The sequence below is a fragment of the Mustela lutreola genome, chromosome 2 (genome assembly GCF_030435805.1).
Source record: "Mustela lutreola isolate mMusLut2 chromosome 2, mMusLut2.pri, whole genome shotgun sequence".
Classification (NCBI taxonomy): Eukaryota; Metazoa; Chordata; class Mammalia; order Carnivora; family Mustelidae; genus Mustela; species Mustela lutreola.
In genome coordinates, this window is record NC_081291.1 from 15,651,513 (window position 1) to 15,672,356 (window position 20,844).

The 20,844-nt window shown below is 48.7% G+C and overlaps 1 protein-coding gene across 2 annotated transcripts in view; it reads left to right on the forward strand.

Annotated features, from left to right (window-relative positions):
* The window catches only part of EXOSC7 (exosome component 7), a 34,922-nt gene that overhangs the window by 695 nt on the left and 13,383 nt on the right, over nucleotides 1–20,844 (forward strand). Inside the window, exons 1-4 of one of the 2 annotated variants that reach the window (XM_059160666.1) lie at nucleotides 10,405–10,461; nucleotides 11,227–11,328; nucleotides 11,642–11,736; nucleotides 19,816–19,981. In XM_059160666.1, coding sequence (XP_059016649.1) covers nucleotides 10,420–10,461; nucleotides 11,227–11,328; nucleotides 11,642–11,736; nucleotides 19,816–19,981 — 405 coding nt within the window. In that variant the 5' untranslated portion in view covers nucleotides 10,405–10,419. Of the gene's footprint in view, nucleotides 1–10,404; nucleotides 10,462–11,226; nucleotides 11,329–11,641; nucleotides 11,737–19,815; nucleotides 19,982–20,844 lie in introns of those variants that run through there. The other variant, XM_059160665.1, reaches the window with a different exon arrangement.

Consider the following 20,844-nt stretch of genomic DNA (forward strand, 5'->3'; position numbering starts at 1 on the left):
AGCACAGGGAGAGAAGGCAGTGAGGGGACAGCGCTTTGGAAATATAAATAAATATATTACATATATTCCCTCTTACAAATAAAGGGAGAAGAATGTTTAAAAAGCAGCTCTACAGCCAGTGGCACTTAGTTTTGCAGTGGATTATTAAGATCCTTAGAGGCAGCTGTAACTATATTCAGATCTTCTGTGGTCAGTTTTCAGCCCTTGGAGCCAAGACCACTCCTGAGCAAGATTGGAGAATGTTGGGTGTAATGAGCTACCAAGGAAAGCCAAGTGTGTCCTTCTTGTTCGTAACCTACCCAGGTTAGAGACATCCCCAGATGTCCTGGTGAAGCCTGACCAGAATCCTGTTCTTGCCCGTAGAGGCCTAATCATTTTGTGTTTTACTTTTCACATACAGTGGAGCATGGTCAAATTCAACTTCTGGCATCCCTTTTCCCTCAGCCATTGATTCCTTTATTTCAAAGATGAATAAAGTAAAGTAAAGGCAATGGAATGTAACATATATGCTAAGGGAGTGGTATAGTTAGTGGAGGTCAAAGGAGCTATACAATATTGGGGACTGTGATGCTCCGAAGTCTTCCCTAAGGAGGTAAAATTGCTCCCTTAAATCCATGTCAGGTATCCCTCCTTTGTGTTTTCAGGACTCTGTATTTGTTCATTTGACCTGGAACTAAGCTCTACTCAAGGGATGATAAGGATCCTGCCCTTATATAGTTCCCATGCTAGAAGGAGGAGACAGAAATTGTAGATCTATTTGTCTGCTTGTATGTAAAATTGTACTGATGGCTGTGAACGAAGTAGTCAGGGACCTGATCTAGTCCAGGAAGTCAGGGGAAGCGTCCCTAAGGAAATAACGTTTGAAATGAGCTCTCAGCACGCTTAAGCATTAAATAGGCTTGAGCCTTCCTGGAGGAAGAGTTGCTGAATCTGCAGGCTCTCAGGTGGAGGAGGTGTGAAGCCATGGGTGGACTGGGGGTGGTGGTGGTAGATTAGGTCGTTGAGGTGGCTAGATGCCTGATCCTAGTGGGTTTGGAGGTTTGGAGACTCAGTCACTCCTTCCTCATGGATCTTCGAGGAAGTAATCTGTCATTTGATCCCTTTAAAACCTAGCCAGTGTCCAGCGATTAGTAGGTACTCAGTGAGATTGATTAAGGCAGGTCTTAAAAGGGAGTTCAGTTGGGCACTCTTTTTATTTTTAAAGTTAAATCTCTATCTAATCCGTACCATGAATCTAATATTAGGGCCACAGTTGTTGGTAAATGCTCTGCTCTGTGTATCATGGAGCCATGCAGAATACCTGACTTTTTTTTTTTTTTTTTTTAAGATTTTATTTATTTATCTGACAGAGAAAGAGAGAGAGCACAAGCATAGGAGCAGCAGGCAGAGAGAGAAGGAGAAGCAGGCTTCCCACCGAGCAGGGAGCCTGATGCGGGCCTCATTCCCAGGACCCTGGGATCATGGCATGAGCCCAGGGCAGACACTTAACCAACTGAGCTACCCAGGAAACCCCAGAGTAACTGACTTTAAAGAAATCTCTTTGTAAGGACTATTAGTGTTGGCTACAAATTTGCTGTATTTATGGAGGAGGGAAATAGCATTGACACCATCTGAATAAAGGTCAGAAGGCAGGTGATTAAGCTTCCCATGGGGTTTCCACTGACTCAGTTCTAAAATCACTTCAACTTTTGTTTTGTTGGCCTTTGAGTGCTGGCTGTGCACCTTATATGATACCTCCCCAGAATTCTGTTCTTTCTTGGGTCTGTAGACCTACTTGTGTTTTTGCTTGTTTGGTTTACTTTTCACCTTTGTGCAGTATGGTCAGTTTTAGCTTCTGTCATCCCTTTCCTTTCAGCCTTTGGTTCCTTTACTATTTAAGGGATATTTCATCTTGGTTTGGTGGTCATTAGAAGCAATTGAAATTATTATTATTTTTTAAAGATTTTATTTATTTGTCATGGAGAGAGCAAGAGAGAGAGAGTGCGCATGCACAAGCAGGGGGAGCGGCAGGCAGAGGGAGAAGCAGGCTCTCTGCTGAGCAAGGAGCCTGACTTGGGACTTGTAAGGCAGGTCTTAAAAGGGACCTGAGCCAAAGGCAGACGCTTAACCAATTGAGCCACAGAGGTGACCCAGAAGCAGTTGAAATTAACCTCACAATGTGTGTTGAGGACTCAGTTGCTAGTAATGGTAACCAACAAACTCACTCAAGCAGAAAAAATATGCTTTAGAAGGTTGTGAGTGTTATTCTAGGGATTCAGGGTCATCTTCAGGTTCTCCCTTGCTCATCTCTGCTGCTTTTTATGCCTCTGCTTTTTCTTACCTCTCTTCAGACTGGCCTGCGGTTTCTCAGGCCATGTGGTAGGAGGAATGTGGTTACCTCTCAGCTCCTGGGATTATGGTTCCTCTGTATATAAGAAGCCATCCCTTCTAGTTCAGTTCCAACGTCATCAGGAGAAAAATGTCTTTGCTTCAGCTTGGGTCAGATGAAAGGACGGACAGAATCATTAGGCTCAAAAATGGCCACTGGAAGCATGGGGCACACTTGAGAGAAAGCAGTTTGTCAGCAAGGAGGATGAATCATATTAGGTTCTGGCAGAATATGGAATCCCATTCAGATAATTCAGGAGACTTGTGTGATGCCACTATTTATAGTGGTGTGGGTGGATTTCAGGTAATTGACAAGAGATACTGAGGAGCCCAGAGATGAGCAACCGCAGGGAGGAGCTGTTACCCCTAGGCTGAAGGGTCGAGGGAGGCAGTTGTGTTACTAGATGCCAGTGATAGCTACAACTGTGGAGGAAGAGCTGCTCAACAGACACTGTAGGCTTGGCCAGATGAAAACGCTGTCAGAAATTTGGCCCCAGTTAGGGGTGGTAGGGAGGGGGGACAGGAAGCATTGTCTCATCTCCTTTTGGACCTTTCATTGGCCAGACCCAACCACAAGACAGTGAAGGGAGTGCAGGTGAAGTAGTTGAGAAGGAGATAACCTGGTGCACAGATGAGGCCAGAGAAGGGTGGAGAATGGGTCCAAGGGAGTGGATCGAAGGGATCCGTGGACAGGATAAATGGAAAGGTTGGTCCATCAGTATTCTTAGTATATGATTGGATTGGCTTCTGTTAGGTTCCCTGTCACCCTTTGAAGGCTGAGGTGTCCCACCCTTGGTTAGGCACATACTATAATTTTTATGTCATCGAATCTTTGAAACTGGCTTGAAGGTATTGATTACCTCTATATTACAGATGAAGAACTGAGCTCAGACAGGGTCCAAGGTCACACACAGAGTACGTGGTGGAGCGGGGACAGAAATCCAGATCTGTGATCACAAGAGCCCGTACCTGACTTTCATGGTTTTTTCCTACTGCAGTGAAAGCCTTGGTCATGTGGTCCTTAAATAGGGTTCCCAGAGCAAGGGCCAGAGAGAATCCCTGTTTCTACTTCTCTTTCTTTCTCTTTCCATCTGGAAGCATGTGAGCAACAGGAAGGAAGAGGGGACGTTCTGGACACTGCCCCCTCCCACGCTCCATTTTTCTAGACTTTAAATAGTTCATGGTATATATGTTATCTTTCCAAGTAGTATCTTTTCCACTTTTTTTTTTTTTTTTTTTTTTTAAGATTTTATTTATGGGGCACCTGGGTGGCTCAGTGGGTTAAAGCCTCTGCCTTCGGCTCAGGTCATGATCCTAGGTTCCTGGGATCGAGCTCTTAAAAAAAAAAAAAAAGATTTTATTTATTTATTTGACATACAGAGATCACAAGTAGACAGAGAGGCAGGCAGAGAGAGAGAGGAGGAGGAAGCAGGCTCCTTGCCGAGCAGAGAGCCTGATGTGGGACTTGATCCCAGGACCCTGAGATCATGACCTGAGCCAAAGGCAGAGGCTTTAACCCACTGAGACACCCAGGCGCCCCATATCTTTCCCACTTTTGTTAAGTTCCTTTAGAATTGTATTTGCCTTTCTTTGTACAGCTTTTGTTTTACCGACTCGTATCTCAAATTGTTTTTTTCTCTATTTACAATACTCAGGGATTGTGGGGGGCAGATTTTAGAATTTGCAGAATCTAGGGTTTACCCTCTTTCAGGTTTGAGCAACTGGCTAGGTGTGCGTTTTCTTCCTGAGGAGACACAGCTGACCTCCGCCTCAGCCTGCTGATTCTGAAGTCTTGAAGTACCTTTCATTCACCTGCAAAGTGCAGATTCCCAGGCTTTGCCCAGACCTTCTGAATCTCTACCTTTGGGGTTGGAGCCTGGGAATGGACATGTTCATAAAGTGTCAGGAGATTTCGATGCCGCCAGCAGACATTGGCCTACGGGTGGACCACTGGCCTGGTCCAGCTGAGAGTCCGCTGCCGAGTCCCTGCTCCTGCCAGCCTGAGGTCGCGTGGTCTCCTGCTGGGTTAGCAGGAGGACCTGGGAGCCAGACCAAAAGGAGCCCTTTTCCCAGCCATGCCATTCACAGTGAGAGCGATTTTACCTGAGTTTCTGAGCCAGCTTCCTCTGGTAAAATGAGACTGTATCCATTGTGGGGGGGGTTGGGCAGAATGGGTTTGTGAGAAATGTTGAGATGGGGAAATACAGCGCGCCTGGCAGGTGGTCAACGCCGAAGAGATGTTGGGTCCTTTTCAAGTTTGTTTTTTCCGTCAGAAGTGTGGCTTTGTGCTGAACTGTGCACACTGTGTTCCCAGTCTTCACAGTGACCCCGCCAGCGGTTCAGCCTGTGGCAATTGAGGGCTAGAGATTTTTTTTTTTTTTTTTTAAAGATTTTATTTATTTATTTGACAGAGAGATTACAAGTAGGCAGAGAGGCAGGCAGAGAGAGAGAGGAGGAAGCAAGCTCCCCGCCGAGCAGAGAGCCCAGATGCGGGACTCGATCCCAGGACCCTGAGATCACGACCTGAGCCGAAGGCAGCGGCTTAACCCACTGAGCCACCCAGGCGCCCCGAGGGCTAGAGATTATTAAATCATCTCCAGAAAAAGCAGATTTGTGGCAAGGGCTAGAAAGTCCCAAGGCAGCTCCACCATGGACCACGTGGTCTGTGTGACTCCCCGCTCATCTTTATGTCGGTGGTGACACCTCCACTCCATTCTCCTGGAGTGTATCTCTTCTCTGCAGCACTTGCTGTCCAGCTTCCCTTCATCTTGGCAAAAAATCTGTCACCGCCTCCCCATCCCCCACCCTGGCCTTTCTTTCATGTGGTCGCTCTGGCCACCCTCCGTACCTGACCTGTCAGTTCCTCTTGAACTCCCTTCTCAAGTATTTCCCAGGTCAGAGATCAGATTCCAAGGAGAGAGTCAGTTTCATGCCAGAGGAGCAGGTTGTTCTCCGGATTGTACGTGGGGTCAAACACCCCCACCACTGGCTCTGGCTGTTAGAAGTGGACTGTGGCTCAGTCTTATGGCCTCAGTGGAGCCAGAGGCAGGGTAGGTTTCCTACAGGCCTGCTTCTTGGTGCTGTGGCCGTGACCTGGACATGAAACTGGCCTTCAAAGCTTCAGACCAGGCCCTAGCGATGGATGAGCCTCACCAAGAGGCATTCCTCTCTGGACTTTGTCAAAGCCATCTTATGGAATTTTTGTGGCAGTTGAAGGGAGGTGTAGCTCAGCTGATGATTTTCATTTCTTTTCTGTGGCTCTAGTTTTCATTGTAAGCATCATTAGCAGAACAGCACAAAAAAGGGGGAACAAGGCTGACACTGGGACAGTCAGTTCCGCTGTAAAGCGGAACAGTCCGTATTCAGCTGTTCAACCCCGCCATGCAAAGCTGGAGCCAGCCCCCAGGACTCTTGATTCTGAGTCCTGTGCCCTTCCCATTTGCGGGCCCACAGCATGAAAAGCCTGCACCCAGGCGCTCTGTGAAGTGAACAGAATCACATCCTTGAACTGCAGACTACCCAGTACACTCGGAAGGTGAATGAGGACTGACATCTGGTTTTGCCCGCTGTGACTTGGGCCATGGCCTGCAGAGCCAGATCTGATGTGGTCCTTCTCCTAAGTGGGGTTGCATTCTAGTAGAAGTGTTCTAGTCTCTGTTCTGTAGCAGGTCCAAGGTGTTGGACAGGTCAGAACAAGGTAATGGAGGGTTAACCTCACTGCCAAGGCCACAGTCTAAATTCTCCCCAGCATGTTAGGTTAGTAGAGCCAACTTGTCAGCCTCCTTTAATGAGTGATAGGACTGGGTTACTTGGGTCTGAGACAGGTGTTTCTGGGGAGTCCCTTGTCCTTCCACTCTGCCATGGACAGCGAAACGGGTGCCTCAGTGACCTTCCTCATGCATAAGCTCCCTGCAGGCTTGTTTTTGAGGATTCGGTGAGCAGATAGCAGATAGGTGGGAAGCGGGAGAAGGGAACTGTGCAGGAGGCACTTGTGTGTGCTACAGTGCGCTGAGGGTCCCCGAAATGATTCCTGGCTTTTGGATTCTCCTCTCACTCTGTAAGGTTGGGGTGATTCCTGCTTTCCAGATGAAGAGACGGACTCCAAGCTGTTGAAGAGTTAACTTGTGCAAGGTCACAAAGCTGGTATGTGACAGGAGAGATTTAAATACAGGTTGAGGGGCGTGTGGGTGACTCTGTCAGTTGAGGATCCAACACTTGGTTTTGGCTCAGGTCATGATCTCAGGATCATGGGAGGGAGCCCCATGTCGGGCTCCATGCTCAGTGGGGAGTAGTCTGCTTGGGATTCTCTCTTTCTTTTCTTCTGTCCCTCTCCCTAGAATGCTCTTTTTCTCTCTCTGTCTCAAATAAATACATAAATCTTTAAATATATATATAGTACATATAATATATATATATAAATAATATATTAAATATATATATGTGTGTATTTATATACACACACACATATATGTATATGGGTTGGAGAGGACTCCACCACACCACACCACACCCAGTCGGCAGAGATGTTGTGGCTGGGTAAGAAACAACTGGAAAGTCATCAGGAGCTGTCCCAGCCCCCTTGGGCTCCAGCCCCCTCTGCGGAGAAGGGCAACCCTGTCCCATCACTCCATGGGGGTGTCCCGCATTTGTTGACATTTCTGTTGGGTTTTTGGATGGAGCTTTTGCTGCGGGGCAGCCCCTGTTTAAATGGTCACACATGGATTAATTCCTTTGCTTCCGAGTACTACTGGTGAATAAACATTTTGGTAGGGAGTCTGGCTCTGAGCCAGAACAAGCAGGTTTGGGTAATTTTTAAGCCTTTTATGAGGAAAGCTGGATTTAAAAAAAAATAGTCCTGAGTGCAGTGATTTGTGGACTAATTTGTTTGTTTGTTTGTTTTTGGTTTGTTTTTCTCCTATTCTCTTCGGTGCTTTTTTTTTCTATGGAAAAAAATATATACTCTGTGCATCCTTGGGAAGGAAAATTTATAGCTTTTTGTTTATCTCTTACTTGTCACCTGAGCCTTTCCCAGTGAGCCTTCCCCAGGGAGCAGAGAGTGATTTAAAAAAAAAAAAATTAATTTTTTTTAATAAACATATAATGTATTTTTAGCCCCAGGGGTACAGGTCTGTGAATCGCCAGGTTTACACACTTCACAGCACTCACCACAGCACCCCCCCACCAAGTCCATAACCCCACCACCCTCTCCCGACCCCACTCCCTCCAGCAACCCTCAGTTTGTTATTCGAGATTAAGAGTGCAGAGAGTGATTTAAAGGCTGGAAAGGCAGTACCTGGTGAGGCCCGGTTTTCCATCCTGGAACAGGGGCGTTATCACTACAAAGGGTAGTGACTAGATCTTTCCAGAAAAGTGATTTTTTTTTTTTTAAGATTATTTATTTATTTATTTGAGAGAGAGACAGTGAGAGAGATCATGAGCGAGGAGAAGGTCAGAGAGAGAAGCAGACTTCCCGTGGAGCTGGGAGCCCGATGTGGGACTTGATCCCGGGACTCCAGGATCATTGACCTGAGCTGAAGGCAGTCGTCCAACCAACTGAGTCACCCAGGCGTCCCCAGAAAAGTGATATTTTAAAGCCATAGTTGGAAACCCTGTCACCTGTGTCCTCCCTGCGTTCAGAGTTGTTTTCTCCATTGTTGTGACCAACTGGTAGAGCCAGCAGTTCACCCTTCGAGGGAGGCTGTCTCCTGTTGCCCAGTGGAGAGACCCTCCAGAATGCAGAGGACCATGTGGAATTGTGGGTTAAGAGCTCTGGCTTGGAGTTCAAGTGCTTCTTACTGGCCATGTGACCTGGGGCCAGACGTTTTGCATCTTTCATCCTCTTTCCTTATCTGTTAAAGGGATGAAAAAAGCTGTCTCCCAGGGTTATTGTGAGAGTTAAATGTGTCAGCTGTGTAGCATTCCTATCGCGTTATCCCAAATATAGTAAATGCCCATTAGAGAATAGCTCCTATTAGTTTTTGCAAGTAATTGTGGCTGTTTTAATTTATGGATCTGTAGAATTAGAGAAGTACCTTTGAGGCCTTCTGATTCAATGTCCGTCTTTTAACGAAGGAGGTACTAGTCTCAAGCATCTTGTCCTAGATCAGGCAGCTAGTTATGCGAGACCAGGCCTGGAGCCCCTGACTGAGAGTCCTGGTCAGTGCTCACACTTGCACCTGACCTGCAGCTCCGGTAGGGGCAGCCTTCATAAATCACGTTTCTGGGCCCGTTTTCACTTTCCTCATAGGGCACACCTGGAGGATGGGGCATCGGAGATTAACCTAGGAAGCCTTTCCTCTTCTCTGGGTGGGGTCATCAAGAGGCAGTTATTATGTAGTTTTGGGATCCTCCAGGGAAGAGGAATCACTTTATGGAATTCTTCCCTGGAGGTTCATTTCCTAGATTTGAACATCTGTTGCTTTTCAAGTACTGGTCTCCCCAGACTCACGATGGGGACTCCCTCCAGGTAGGGGATGGCCTGGAGAGCAGATGAGCCTCAGAGGGACTTCAGGCTGACTTGTGATGTGTATTTCCTCTGATTAACAGGAGGGGGATAGGGCAAGAGTAGAAACACAGTGGAAGAAGGTCAGAGCTGGGTGAGTACAGTGCTTCGCTGGATTTCAGTGTCTCCAAATAAAAATGTCAGTCATATATGCAGTTAGCCAGGCAGTTTAAAGGTAAATTTGTTACCAGTTACATACTTTAGGACAGTGTTTTTAAACATTTTGAGGAGATGGGGTGCCTGGGTGGCTCAGTGGGTTAAGCCTCTGCCTTCGGCTCAGGTCATGATCTCAGAGTCCTGGGATTGAGCCCCGCATCGGGCTCTCTGCTCAGCAGGGAGCCTGCTCCCACCACCCCCTACCACTCTGCTGCCTCTATGCCTACTTGTGGTGTCTCTCTCTCTGTGTCAAATAAATAAAGAAAATCTTAAAAAAATAATTTTGAGGAGCATTAACCCCTTTGAGAATCTGATGAAGCCTATGAGTCCTTTTCTGAAAGAAGAGTGCTTTCAAGAAATGTTTACAAAGAACGAGGAAGATCTCCACGAGCTGATGTGTAGTGATTGCCTACATATGTATTATTAAATATTTAAAAAAAAAAAAAAGAAGCAAAGTATAAAAGAATGTCTGTAGCATGTTACTCTTCATATAAGGAAGAAAGGGATATAAATTCATGTATCTGCTCATTTGTGCAAAGGAGATACAGGAACAATGAACCAGCAATTAAACAAACTGCCTGGGGTGGGTGGGAAAGAGCTAGAAAGAAGAAGGCATGAAAATAGGGCCGAGGGGAGAGCGGCCTTTCCCTGAGCACACTTGTCCTGATAATTTTGACTCCTAGAGTCGCGGTGGTAGTCCACATACCGGAAAAGTAAATGAGTAATTAAAAGTAGCCGGGATATGAGGGAGCCGCCTTGGAGCACAGTTACAGATGAACCTCACCGTGCGGGGGAGTAGCAGAGCCGCACTGAAGGATGGGGAAGACCACTGGGAGACGGATTCCGGGTGGGCACTCTAAGGCTGGAGACAAGAAGAACGGTACTCCACGTAAATTTGATTCTCGGGATTTAACAAATACATAAATACATTGAGGATAACGAGAGCCAGGTTTCTCACTTTCTGAGAAATAAGTTACAGATAAGACAAGGAGGAAGGTTAGAACCAACTCTCCGCGTGAACACATGGCCTTTCGATAGTTACGTGGACGGACTCAGAAATAAATGCAGCTGTGTGGGTTAGCATACACAGATGTCCTCTAGCTCTGCGGAGAAGTTCTGGAAGCAGTGGTACCCTGGCAGCAGTGAACTTAACTTAGCAGCCAGATCCTGGTTTATAAAGCACCGTTCCTCAGTGAAAGGAACCAGGACTCCTTGGAGAAAGGGCTGATCCCAGGTCTGGGGCAGGGAGAAATACCAGAGGCCGGAACATCTTGTCTTGTCAGAAGTAAAGATGTGCTCGAAAACGATTTCAGGCATGTTGAAAGAATGCAGGAACCAACCCAGAGGAACCCCCAGTGGCCAAATCGGGAACACTTGGAGCAACGGCATAAGTAATGACAGTATTGGATTACAGCCGCAGCCTAGAGCAGATATCCGTGAGTTAGGCTGATGGATGTAGATGGCGGAAGAAGTAAATACTTGGAGATAAGGGGTAGGCAGTACGCAGACCACTCTGAAGGCCATCTTCGGTAGCAGGGGTTGGCACACTTTTCCTATAAAGGGCTGGATAGTGAAGATTTGGGGCTCACAGGTTAGAAGATGTGCGTCACAACCACTCAGCTCTGCTATCGTAGCGTGAAAGCAGGCGTGGCTGTGTTCCAGTGCAGCGTTTCACAGAAGCAGGTGGCCCTCGGGCGGAAGCTTGCTGTCCCTGTTCTCGGCAATGCCTGCCTTAGAAGAGAAGCACTGGATGTCTTTGGCTGTCCATGGCGTAGATCTTGCTAAGTTTGGGGGGGCACAGCTGGGGCAGATGTAACTCTGACAACGTAGACTTCTGATGCTGTTTGGGAATTGCCAACTTATTTTGTCTCTCGTTCAGATTTTCTCTGTTCCGTCTGCCTGTTTGGGGTCGTGAGATGTAGGATGGACTTTGCCCTCGTTTGGGCCTGGATGGGAAACCCAGCTTTGCTCTCGCCAGTCGTGGGACCTCAGATACATGGCTTTACTTCTCTGAGTCTTCATTCCCTCATGTGGAAAATAGTAATATTGTTCCTTGCTATAAGGACAGACTTCTGAGTGATTTGCTAAGAGAGGGTCAATGCTGTATTGCCTAGATCTCTGGGGGAGATGGCATGCATGACTTTAGAGGTCTGTTGGTGGTTGGGTTGTGATTGTATTAGGGTTGTGGTTATTGCCCTTAGGAGGACCTCCGTGTGGATGGCCGTGGCTGTGAGGACTACCGATGTGTCGAAGTAGAAACCGACGTGGTGTCTAACACCAGTGGGTCTGCCAGGGTCAAGCTGGTGAGTACCCTGTGGCCACAGGCCGTGCCCCGGGGGAGGACAGGCAGGCCCTAGGGAGCCAGCTGCGGGCCCCTCTGGGCTTTGGAGTGCATATTTTTCCAGGGACTCCCAAGACCCAAGCCAGATTCTGGGAGGGCATCTGTACAGATCTGAAGGACCCCTTACCTCTTCAAAGGGCCACTTCCCAAGTTCATTTGCAGTGCTCCTAAAAGAGTCCCCCAGGGGCCTAGTCTGGGAGAGGAGGTTGGCAGTTGGGTATCTGGCTACCTACCCTGAGTGAGAACGCTTCTCCCCTTCTTGCATGTGTCTACAGGGTCACACAGACATCTTGGTGGGAGTGAAAGCAGAAATGGGGACACCGAAGCTAGAGAAACCAGATGAAGGTTACTTGGAGTTCTTCGTTGACTGGTCAGTACTTTGCATTTTTTAAAAAAATTTTTATTTATTTATTTGAGAGAGAGAGACAGAGCACAAACGGAGGGAGCTGGAGGCAGAGGGAGAAACAGGCTCCCCGCTGAGCAAGGAACCTGACAAGGGACTCGATCCCAGGATCCTGGGATCATGACCTGAACCAAAGGCAGGCACTCAGCGGACCGAGCCACCCAGACGTCCCACATTTTTTTTTTTTTTTTTTTAAGTAGGCTTCATACTGGGTGTGGAGCACAATGTAGGGCTTGAACTCACGACCCCAAGATCAAGACCTGGGTGAGTTCAAAAGTCGGACACCTAAGCCACCCAGGTATCCTTATGTATATGTTTGGAAAGAAAAATGATGTATATTTTTAAAAAGATACATTTATTTATTTGAGAGAGAGAGAACACATATGTGTGCATGAGCCGGGCAGGAGGGGCAGAGGGAGAGGGAGAAAAAAAAATCCTTGAGCAGACTGCCTGCTGAGCGTGGAGCCTGGATCAGGGCTCCATCCCACAACACCCAAGAACGTGACCTGAGCGGAAATCAGGAGTCAGGCACTTAGCCAGCTGAGCCTCCCACCCTCCCTAAAGGAGAAAATGGTTTAAAAGAAAATTCAGAGACGAGACCTCTGGTTTCCTGTTGAACCTACTTTTATTTTGTATTCAGTCATCATTCCTGCAGCCAGCAGGTATTTCCTGCATCCCTCCTGGGTGCCGGACACTGGGATATGTGGAAGAAGGCCTTGGCTTGAGTCCTGCCCTTGTCCTAGTCACCTGGTCTGTGCTGGGCCTCATTGTCCCCGTCCGAGAAAGGAGGGCATTGCCCGGCAGCCCGGCACATGGTGGTTCTGAGAGTCAAGTAAAATGATGGGTTTTGTGATGCTTTGAAAAATATCAAACGTAGATGATAAGGGTCATTTGGTCTCAGATGCCCTGTTTCTCTTCCTGCTCGAGTTTTGCAGAAAACATTTCATGACTTGCTTGGCAGAGAAAGGACAAGGGCCGGCCAAACAGCCCAATGGAGGGAGTGGCATCGAGGCAGGCAGTGTGGGCGCTGGGAAGAGCCAGGACTCTGCACTTTCTGCAGCCAGCCAGACTCTTCTGGCCAGCTTTGTGACCTCAGGCTAGTTACTCAGTCTCTCTATGCCTGAATTTCTTTATCTAAAAAATAGGAATAATGATACTATTGCAATGATGAAGAAAGGAAATCAGGAAGATAGAGTGGGCACCACCACAGTGATTGGCTCCTAGCGGGCTTTCAGGAAATGTTCCCTGCCCCCTCCTCCCCCATTTATTGCCTCCCCTTTCTTGGGCTTGGGGCCCAGTCCCATCTTCCGTCTGTAACTTCACTTCTAATTGTGTGGTGACAGTAGGCTTTCTTGAGTTGGTAAAGATCTCTGTTAGCTCATGCTAGGTACATGAGCTAATCTAATACAGATTCTGTATTAGAGTCCCCAAGACCACCCCCATATTTGGAGATTAGCTGGAAGGGCCCACAGGACCCAGCATATAGTTGAACTCATGGCTGAGATTTATCATAGCAACGGAAATGTAGCAACTTGTGTGTGATGATTCTGCCCAAGAAAGCCCATTAGAGACTCAGCACCCAAGATTTTTATCGGGGCCAGTCACATGGGCACCCTCTGCTTAACACGTACCAAAATTCCAGACTCCTGGAAGGAAAGCACATATTCACCTTATCACATTATTTGCACCAATAGTCCAGCGACAGCGGACCACAGTTCACTGTTGACTGGGAAAGGTCTTATTGTCAAGTTCCCAGATGGCAAATGAGGGCCCACCTTGCAAGCAGGCGCTTCTAAAGATGGCAGCCCTGGGCCTGCTCGTGCACCTTTTCGGCATAGATGCTGACCCCCCATTTATATAATGAGTTCGAGTCTTCTGGTCTTCTTTCACACTCAAAGGTTGGTCCTTGGGTGGCTGAGTTGGTTGAGTGTCTACACTTGATTTCAGCTCAGGTCATGATCTCAGGATCGTGGGATCAAGTGTCGAATTGGGCTCCACACTGGGCGTGCAAACTGCTTAAGATTCACTCCCTCTCCCTCTCCCCACAAATAAATAAATAAAATTAAATTAAATTAAAAAGAAGTTGGTCTTCACAACATTGGTATTAGAGAGATGATCAGTTTGAGAGAGGGTCAGGAATTCCCCAGGGTCGTAGAACTGGTCATGCCAGCTCAGGCTTCTCCCAGTCTGCCTTGGCTTGTTCTACTCCATGGAGCCCGCAGAAGCCAACTTTCCAGGGATGTTGTGCTCAGAGTTCAGAGAACATATCTGCAGTCAGCTTTCTGTCCAGTTTTCTTTCTAGTCCTTTCTTGCACCCTGCCCTGAGCGACCCCCCCATCCCCCACCCCCTGAGGCAGTCTCTTCCCCTTGGTTGGACTCAGGCTCTCACCAGCCTGAGTCATCCAGTGGGACTGGCCCATCCTTTAAGTCGCAGTGACCTCGTTCAGGTCTCCAACTTACCCCTTTGCTCTTGGTGGAAGAAAATGCCTCTCCTGGCCTTGATCTGCCTGATTCAGTGCAGCGAACAGTCACTGAGGAGCAGGCACCATGTGCAAAGGACTGTAATTTGCTTTTCTTTTTCACCTCTTTATTATCTTGTACCTCCTTCATCTTCGGCCGACCACAGACGGTCAGCCCAACCACACCAAAGGGAAGGTGTTGCCCTCGGATGCTTGGCATAGGGGACGTATTTCACTGTGGCTTTGTGTCTGAACATGACTCTAGGTTAGCCTGCTGCTCTTGTCCCTTTCTTGTCCCAGCTGTACAGGGAGGGTGACTCCGGGGTGGGAGGACTCTTGGACCCAGCTCTTCCCAAGATCTGGGTTCTAGGAGGAGCCTCTCCCTCGTGGCCAAGCAGGGCTGCCTGCTCCTCTCCTTTCTCCCTTTGTAAGGCTCAGGAGACCCTCCGCAGGCCCGGAAGCTCCAGTTCCCAGGGAGTTCTCTGGACTCTATCAAGATGGATAATCACAAGGTGGTACACTGTAGTGTCTTCATGTGGCTGGGTTAGTGATCAGTTTAGCAGGTGGAGTCACCATGAGACATTTGTAAAACCTTGTGTTCCTCCAGAGAAGGGAGACGATTTACCAAGCTCCGTCGGTTCGGAACCTCACCTGGGTCTTCAAAGACAACTCGTAATTGCGTATACGAACCCCTTTATTCCCCAGCGAATAGGAATGGTTCCTGGACGTCTGTGGCTGTGCCCAGCACCAAGGGTGCCCCCACCGAGCCCTCCGCTGAGAGCCCCAGGCTTCAGACCGAAGCAGAGGTGTTGTTCCGGAGCTTGGGGTCAGGTAGGCTGTCAGTCTGAGCCCAGCTTGACTTGACTGATCAGCAACTTCCAGGGTTTCATTATTTAAATTCCCAGTGGTTTGAGAAGTCTCAGAAAACTACTTTTCTGCTACCTCATTCTACTTCAGTTTTGTCTACTTGGAAGAATACGTGGCACCTGAGGCAGACATTGCCTCCCACCCCATAATTTCCCCTGTGTCTTGGGAATGCTGCCCTTTGGGGAGGGTACCTGGCTGCACTGACTCTGACCCCATACCCATAGAGTAGCAAAGACTTGGGGTTCCTGAGCACTGTGCCGGAGACGCCTGGCATCACTAAAACTGGGAGCACACTCAAGACCTCCTGGCTCCTATCTCATGTCTTTGGTGTGTTAGCTGTAACTTGAGAACAGCCTGTTTTAAATCAGAGCTTAGAAACTTTGGTGTCCCTCTATCTGAAGCCCAGAGGAGGGTAAGAATTTAGGGAGCTCTGGTATGTGACTCTGGGCTACCACTAGGTGGCGGTCCATCTAGTCTCTTCGTAGTTCTGACACCATGTTGATAGGGGGTATCTGGAAGCCTGGTTTAGCCTTTCGGAGAGGCTTCGGTCATTCATCGACATTTCAGTGTGCCTAACACCTGCTACTACCCTGTGAGATCGTAACTACTTTTCATTGTGATCACTCGTATTCATCACTAATGTTGAACCGGAAGCTTCAGCCCTGAATTGGTGGATGGAGCCACTTGATCTCAGCTCCTCACTGCTTAGTGCTGCTCGAAGGAGGTCACTGTTAGTGCCTGATTGGAGTGCAGAGAGGAGGACAAAGCAGACAGGCAACCTGCAAAGAAAGTAAGTCGAAGCTAGCTGTATTCTGGAAGTCTCCAGAGCTGATAACTCTCCCAGAAACCTCAGTCAGGGGCTTACCATGAAAAGCTCCGAATGTGCTCATGCCCCCATTCCCACTCATGGGGAAGCTTCTGCAGGTTCAGGAATGAGCACCTGTGCACACAGGGGAATGGGAGGAATTGGGGCCTGCCGCAGAGCTGGACGGGTAAGGGCCAGAGTTGGCCCTGCCCCGCGGACCCACTAAATCGCTTTCTTCTGCCTGGCTGTAAGATTCCATTGATTTGCAGGCCAGATTGATCACCAGGGAAACAATGGGTCTAATGTCTGAAGTCCTGTCTCAGGTAGACATGGCCTTGATCTCACCCTACCCCAGTTAAACCAGAGATGGCCCAAGCAGGGGGAGCAGAGCAGAGGTGATGAGTCAGGAGGGGTGGAGAACGGGGAGCGGCAACGTTCCCAGGAATTTTATTAGTTTATTGGCTTGGTAAGCAGTTTCCCCACAGCACGGGAAGAGGGGCTAGGTCACGCTCTATGAAGGATCTGAGTTGGTTTTGGCAGCTGTAGCCGCAGAAAGCGCTTGGTTTTATGCCCCAAGCCCCAAGTGTATACTCGGCTACTGAAAGAATGTATTGTGATACCTCCGAGCAGGGGGTGAGGGTTAACAGCCTGCGCACTCTCTCTCCCTTTTAACTTTGCACTTAATAGGGAAGCTTTTTATCTAGGACTCCTTTAGCCTGCATTCCTTGATTCCAGTATTTGTGGTCTAGTAATAAGTCCCAAGACCAGAGCATCCATTCATGACCTTGACTCACGTTAGGCTACATGCCAGGCGCGGCAGACGACGCATTCAATGGGAGTCCGGTGCCGCCTAGCAGGTAAGGGCCAGGCTGCCTGGGTTGGAATCTTTGCTCCCCAGTCACGAGTTGTGTGAGCTTGGAAAAATTATGTAACCTTTCTGGGACTCAGTTCCATTTTCTCTAAAATGGGGTCAGAAATAGTGCCTAGCTCGTCCCCCGGGTTGTGTGAATACAGTGAGCTGGTACATCTGACGTACTCACAGTGGTTTCCAGTCGTTCCAAAAGAACATTCAAGTTTTCCTCGTGGTGAAATGAGAGAGTCGGCCCATCTGAGGTCTTGCCGGGCCCACCCGTGAGATTTTGGTTTCACTACCGGAGTTTGTTTTCAAAGCTGAGTTAAAATGCCTTTAGATGGGCTGGAAGGTTTGTCAGAGTCTCCATCACTGCCTGCGGGTCACCGGTAGCTCTTTGTTCTCGGGGTTACCTGGCCAGTCGCCGTGGGCATCCTTGTCCTCTGACAGGGTCTCTGAGGGTCCTTTTCTGGGTCTGTATCACTGTCTACCTGTACCAAGGGGTGCTAGGAGCACCCCTAGTGATGAGAGGGGACCCTCCGTTCTCTATCCCAACCCAACCCTACTCTTCATCCTTTGTTAGAATATGGGTTCTCTGGCTTTTCTCACGTCACCTGAAGTATTATTGTGTCCCCACCCCTGCCCCAACAATTTCCTTCCGTTTTTCTAGCCTCTTCCCCCAAGTCCCTTCAGGGCCTAGGCACCAGCCAGACAGAGGAGCTTTCTGTAGTCTCATAAGCTTCTAAACCTTCTTCTCTGCCTGGCTACCAGCTGTGCTGAAAGAATAATGTGTTTAAAGAAAAGGGGGGGGGGCTTTTAGAATAGGAAAAGTTCCCACTTTAAATTAGTTCAGTGTCAAAAAAAACCAAAGTGGGGCGTGGTTTTGTGGGTGGGTTAGTTCAGCCAGTTGGACCTGGGAAGATTTGTAAGCCATCTCTTAGGGTCATAAAAGAACAGATGCCTCAAAACCTGAGTCATTAATCCCCCCCCAGGGTGTGGCCCATTGTAGTCAGGAAAGTGCACATTTTAAGCACAAGTGCCTCTGGCTGGATTTGTCTGCTCAGATCTATATGGATGTGTTTTACTTAAAAGATGGATTTTAATATTGATTGCTTAGTGTGTAAATTAGAAACAGCTTTTGTTTTGCTGGCTGTACAAAATTATTCAGTTGGTCCCTGGGAACTTGATTATTTCACCGTAAATGAGCTGCTTTTCATGGCTCAGTGCCTATGTCCAGCAGAAGCAGTGAGGGAACAGCAAGGCTGATGGAAGTTTCTCTTGGAGACTTTCAGCTGGGGCTCTGCTGGCTCGTAGTGGAAGGGGAAGGCTGTAGAGTCCGAGAAGCACAGTTACTATATGGTGATATACTCTCATTGTTTCAGGGGTCATTCTTCTGCCTATATTCGAATGGACTATTTAAATATATCAGGTGAGATTTCTTTTTTTTTTTTTTTTTTAAGATTTTATTTATTTATTTGGCAGACAGAGATCACAAGTAGGCAGAGAGGCAGGCAGAGAGAGAGGAGGAAGCAGGTTCTTCCTCTGAGCAGAAAGCCAGATGTGGGGCTCGATCCCAGGACTCTGGGATCATGACCTTAGCCGAAGGCAGAGGCTTTAACCCACTGAGCCACCCAGGCGCCCCAGGTGAGACTTCTTTTAGCATTGCACGGATGGGGTGGGCACGGCCTTGAGCCTTCACATGGGTGTCGCTTTGCCCGGAATGCCCCCCCCCACCTATCTGCAGCCTGACTTGACTTCTGCCCACGTTCTGGTGTGAGGTCTCCTGTGACCCCCAGCACTGGTCAACATCCTCCCCGGCCCCACTCCTGCTGTTTGCTTCCTATCATGAAGTTTCTCCTGACTTCGTGAGATTGCCGCCCTGGGGCCTTCATCCGCCTTGCTCACGCTCTCCCTCCAGTACCCAGCAGGGAGCTGGTACTTTCTAGATGGATAAGTGCATGGACTAGAAAAAGCTTCAGTATGTGATTTTGTAGAGACCATTGTGAAGCAGCTGGGTCTTACCTTTCTGGACCCTGTTCAATACAGTAAAATGATTCCTGGAATGTTTACTTACTGCACTGATTTTTTTTTTTTAAAGATTTTCTTTATTTATTGAGAGAGAGAGAGTGGGAGAGAACACAAGAGGGGAGAAGGTCAGAGGGAGAAGCAGACTCCCCATGGAGCTGGGAGCCCGACGCAGGACTCGATCCCGGGACTCCTGGATCATGACCTGAGCCAAAGGCTGGTCCAACCAGCTGAGCCACCCAGGCGCCCTGATGTTTTGAGGGTTTGTTTTTATTAAGCCAAAACCCTCAGAAATTGCCCATTTAACACTTCTGAGTGATGCTTGGGGCAGCAAATGTTGATGCCTGTTCCTTCTTCATTGAGGTCATTGGGCGTAAGGTTCAGGAGGCCGAAGTGGAAAAGTTTTCCTCATGAAAAAATAGCAGATCAAATAAAAGGGCCAATCTGATATTGAATCAGCCTCCAGTCTTTCTCTCTCCCTTTCCTGCTGTTCAGTACAGTGATAAGCGATGTAGTGTGACCTGCTGTCACACAGACCTGAGCCATCCCAGGAAGGTCCCTCACTGTACTTGCGTTGTGGGTTCTGCTCTGAGAGTTTCATGGTGCATTCCAGGCCATGGAAACTCGGGATGGTGTCTGTGAAATGACCCCTCTGTGACCAGACTGCTTGAGGCCCCAGGCCTCCTGGCTTCCTGGGCCTGCCTGAGGGCCGTACTCCACTCTTCAGAGTTAATTATGACTGGCCAAGGTTCACTTTACTATTTTTCTCTTGTTTCTCTTTGGATAAAGATGGCTTCTTTTGGGGGCGGGGGGTGGGCATGCCTGTCATGCCCCCTGACAGACAGAGCGTGGTACTCATCTGGCTCCCTGCGTACACGTCTGGAGGCCAGAGGCAGGTGCTGTCCTTTCCCACTGTGGTGACTTTTCCTGATAGCGCTTGTCCTTCCAGCATTGCACAGAGCAACTGGAACAAAGCCCCGTGCCTTTGCTTTTTGTTTTTGAAAAGACTCACTCAGCTTTTCTGTTACCTCTCTTTGTAGTTCAGCCAATGCTACCCCTGAATTTGAAGGTCGAGGGGGTGATGACCTTGGCACAGAGATCGCTAACACCCTCTACCGGATATTTAACAACAAGAGCAGCGTCGACCTGAAGTCCCTCTGCATCAGCCCCCGGGAGCACTGCTGGATCCTCTACGTGGACGTACTGGTATGTGTCACGTGGTGTACTGGCCGCACCGTCTGCGTCTGCTGGAGACCAGTCGGCCTGCTCTCCTGCCGGTGCTGTGTCCCTCTTTAAGTGGCTGCTTTCAACTTTCAGGGAGAGACTAGGTGGAAAAAGCATGATGTCCTATAATAAGTTTTTTTCGTTAAATACAACGCATGTGTCATAGCATGCAGAGAGTACCGTCCTACGGGAAAAGTCACACAACAGTCCTATCATGGTAGCACCCAAAATTAACTACCCGTCGGGGAAGGAGACACAAAAGCAGAGATGCTCTGGAGGCGGCATCCCACGGAGGTGATGGGCGGAAGTTGGACAAGTTGGCGCATCTGCGTGGGATGAGGATGAGCTTGCTTTAAAACAAAACAAAACAGATTTATTGATATATTTGAGAGAGCGCGAGCACACAGGGAGATGGAGGGGCAGAGGGAGAGAGAAACTCAAGCATGTCCCTTGCCTAGCCTGGGACCCAGTGCGGGGCCTGATCTCACGACCCTGAGATCATGACCCGAGCCGAAACCAGGAGTTGGGTGCCACCCAGGCACCTGGAGGACGAGCTCTTTATATACATTTCCTTGTAGGCCCTGTGGCTCTGGCAAGCAGTCACTGCTGTCTTCCCCATTTACAGGCGAAGTAAGGCTCGGAGAGGTGCAGCAGCCAGCCCCAGAGTCAGCTTGTGAGGAGTGGCGTTGGGCCTCAACATTGCCTCTCTTTAATGCCGGCACCAGCTCTTGACCTCACTAAGCCACTGGGTGTCTGTATCGCACCTGCTGTCCCCTGCCTCCTGGGCGTCCCACTGTGTGTCGCAGAAAGATTCTTACTAAGCTGCACCTGCTTGGCCACAAGAG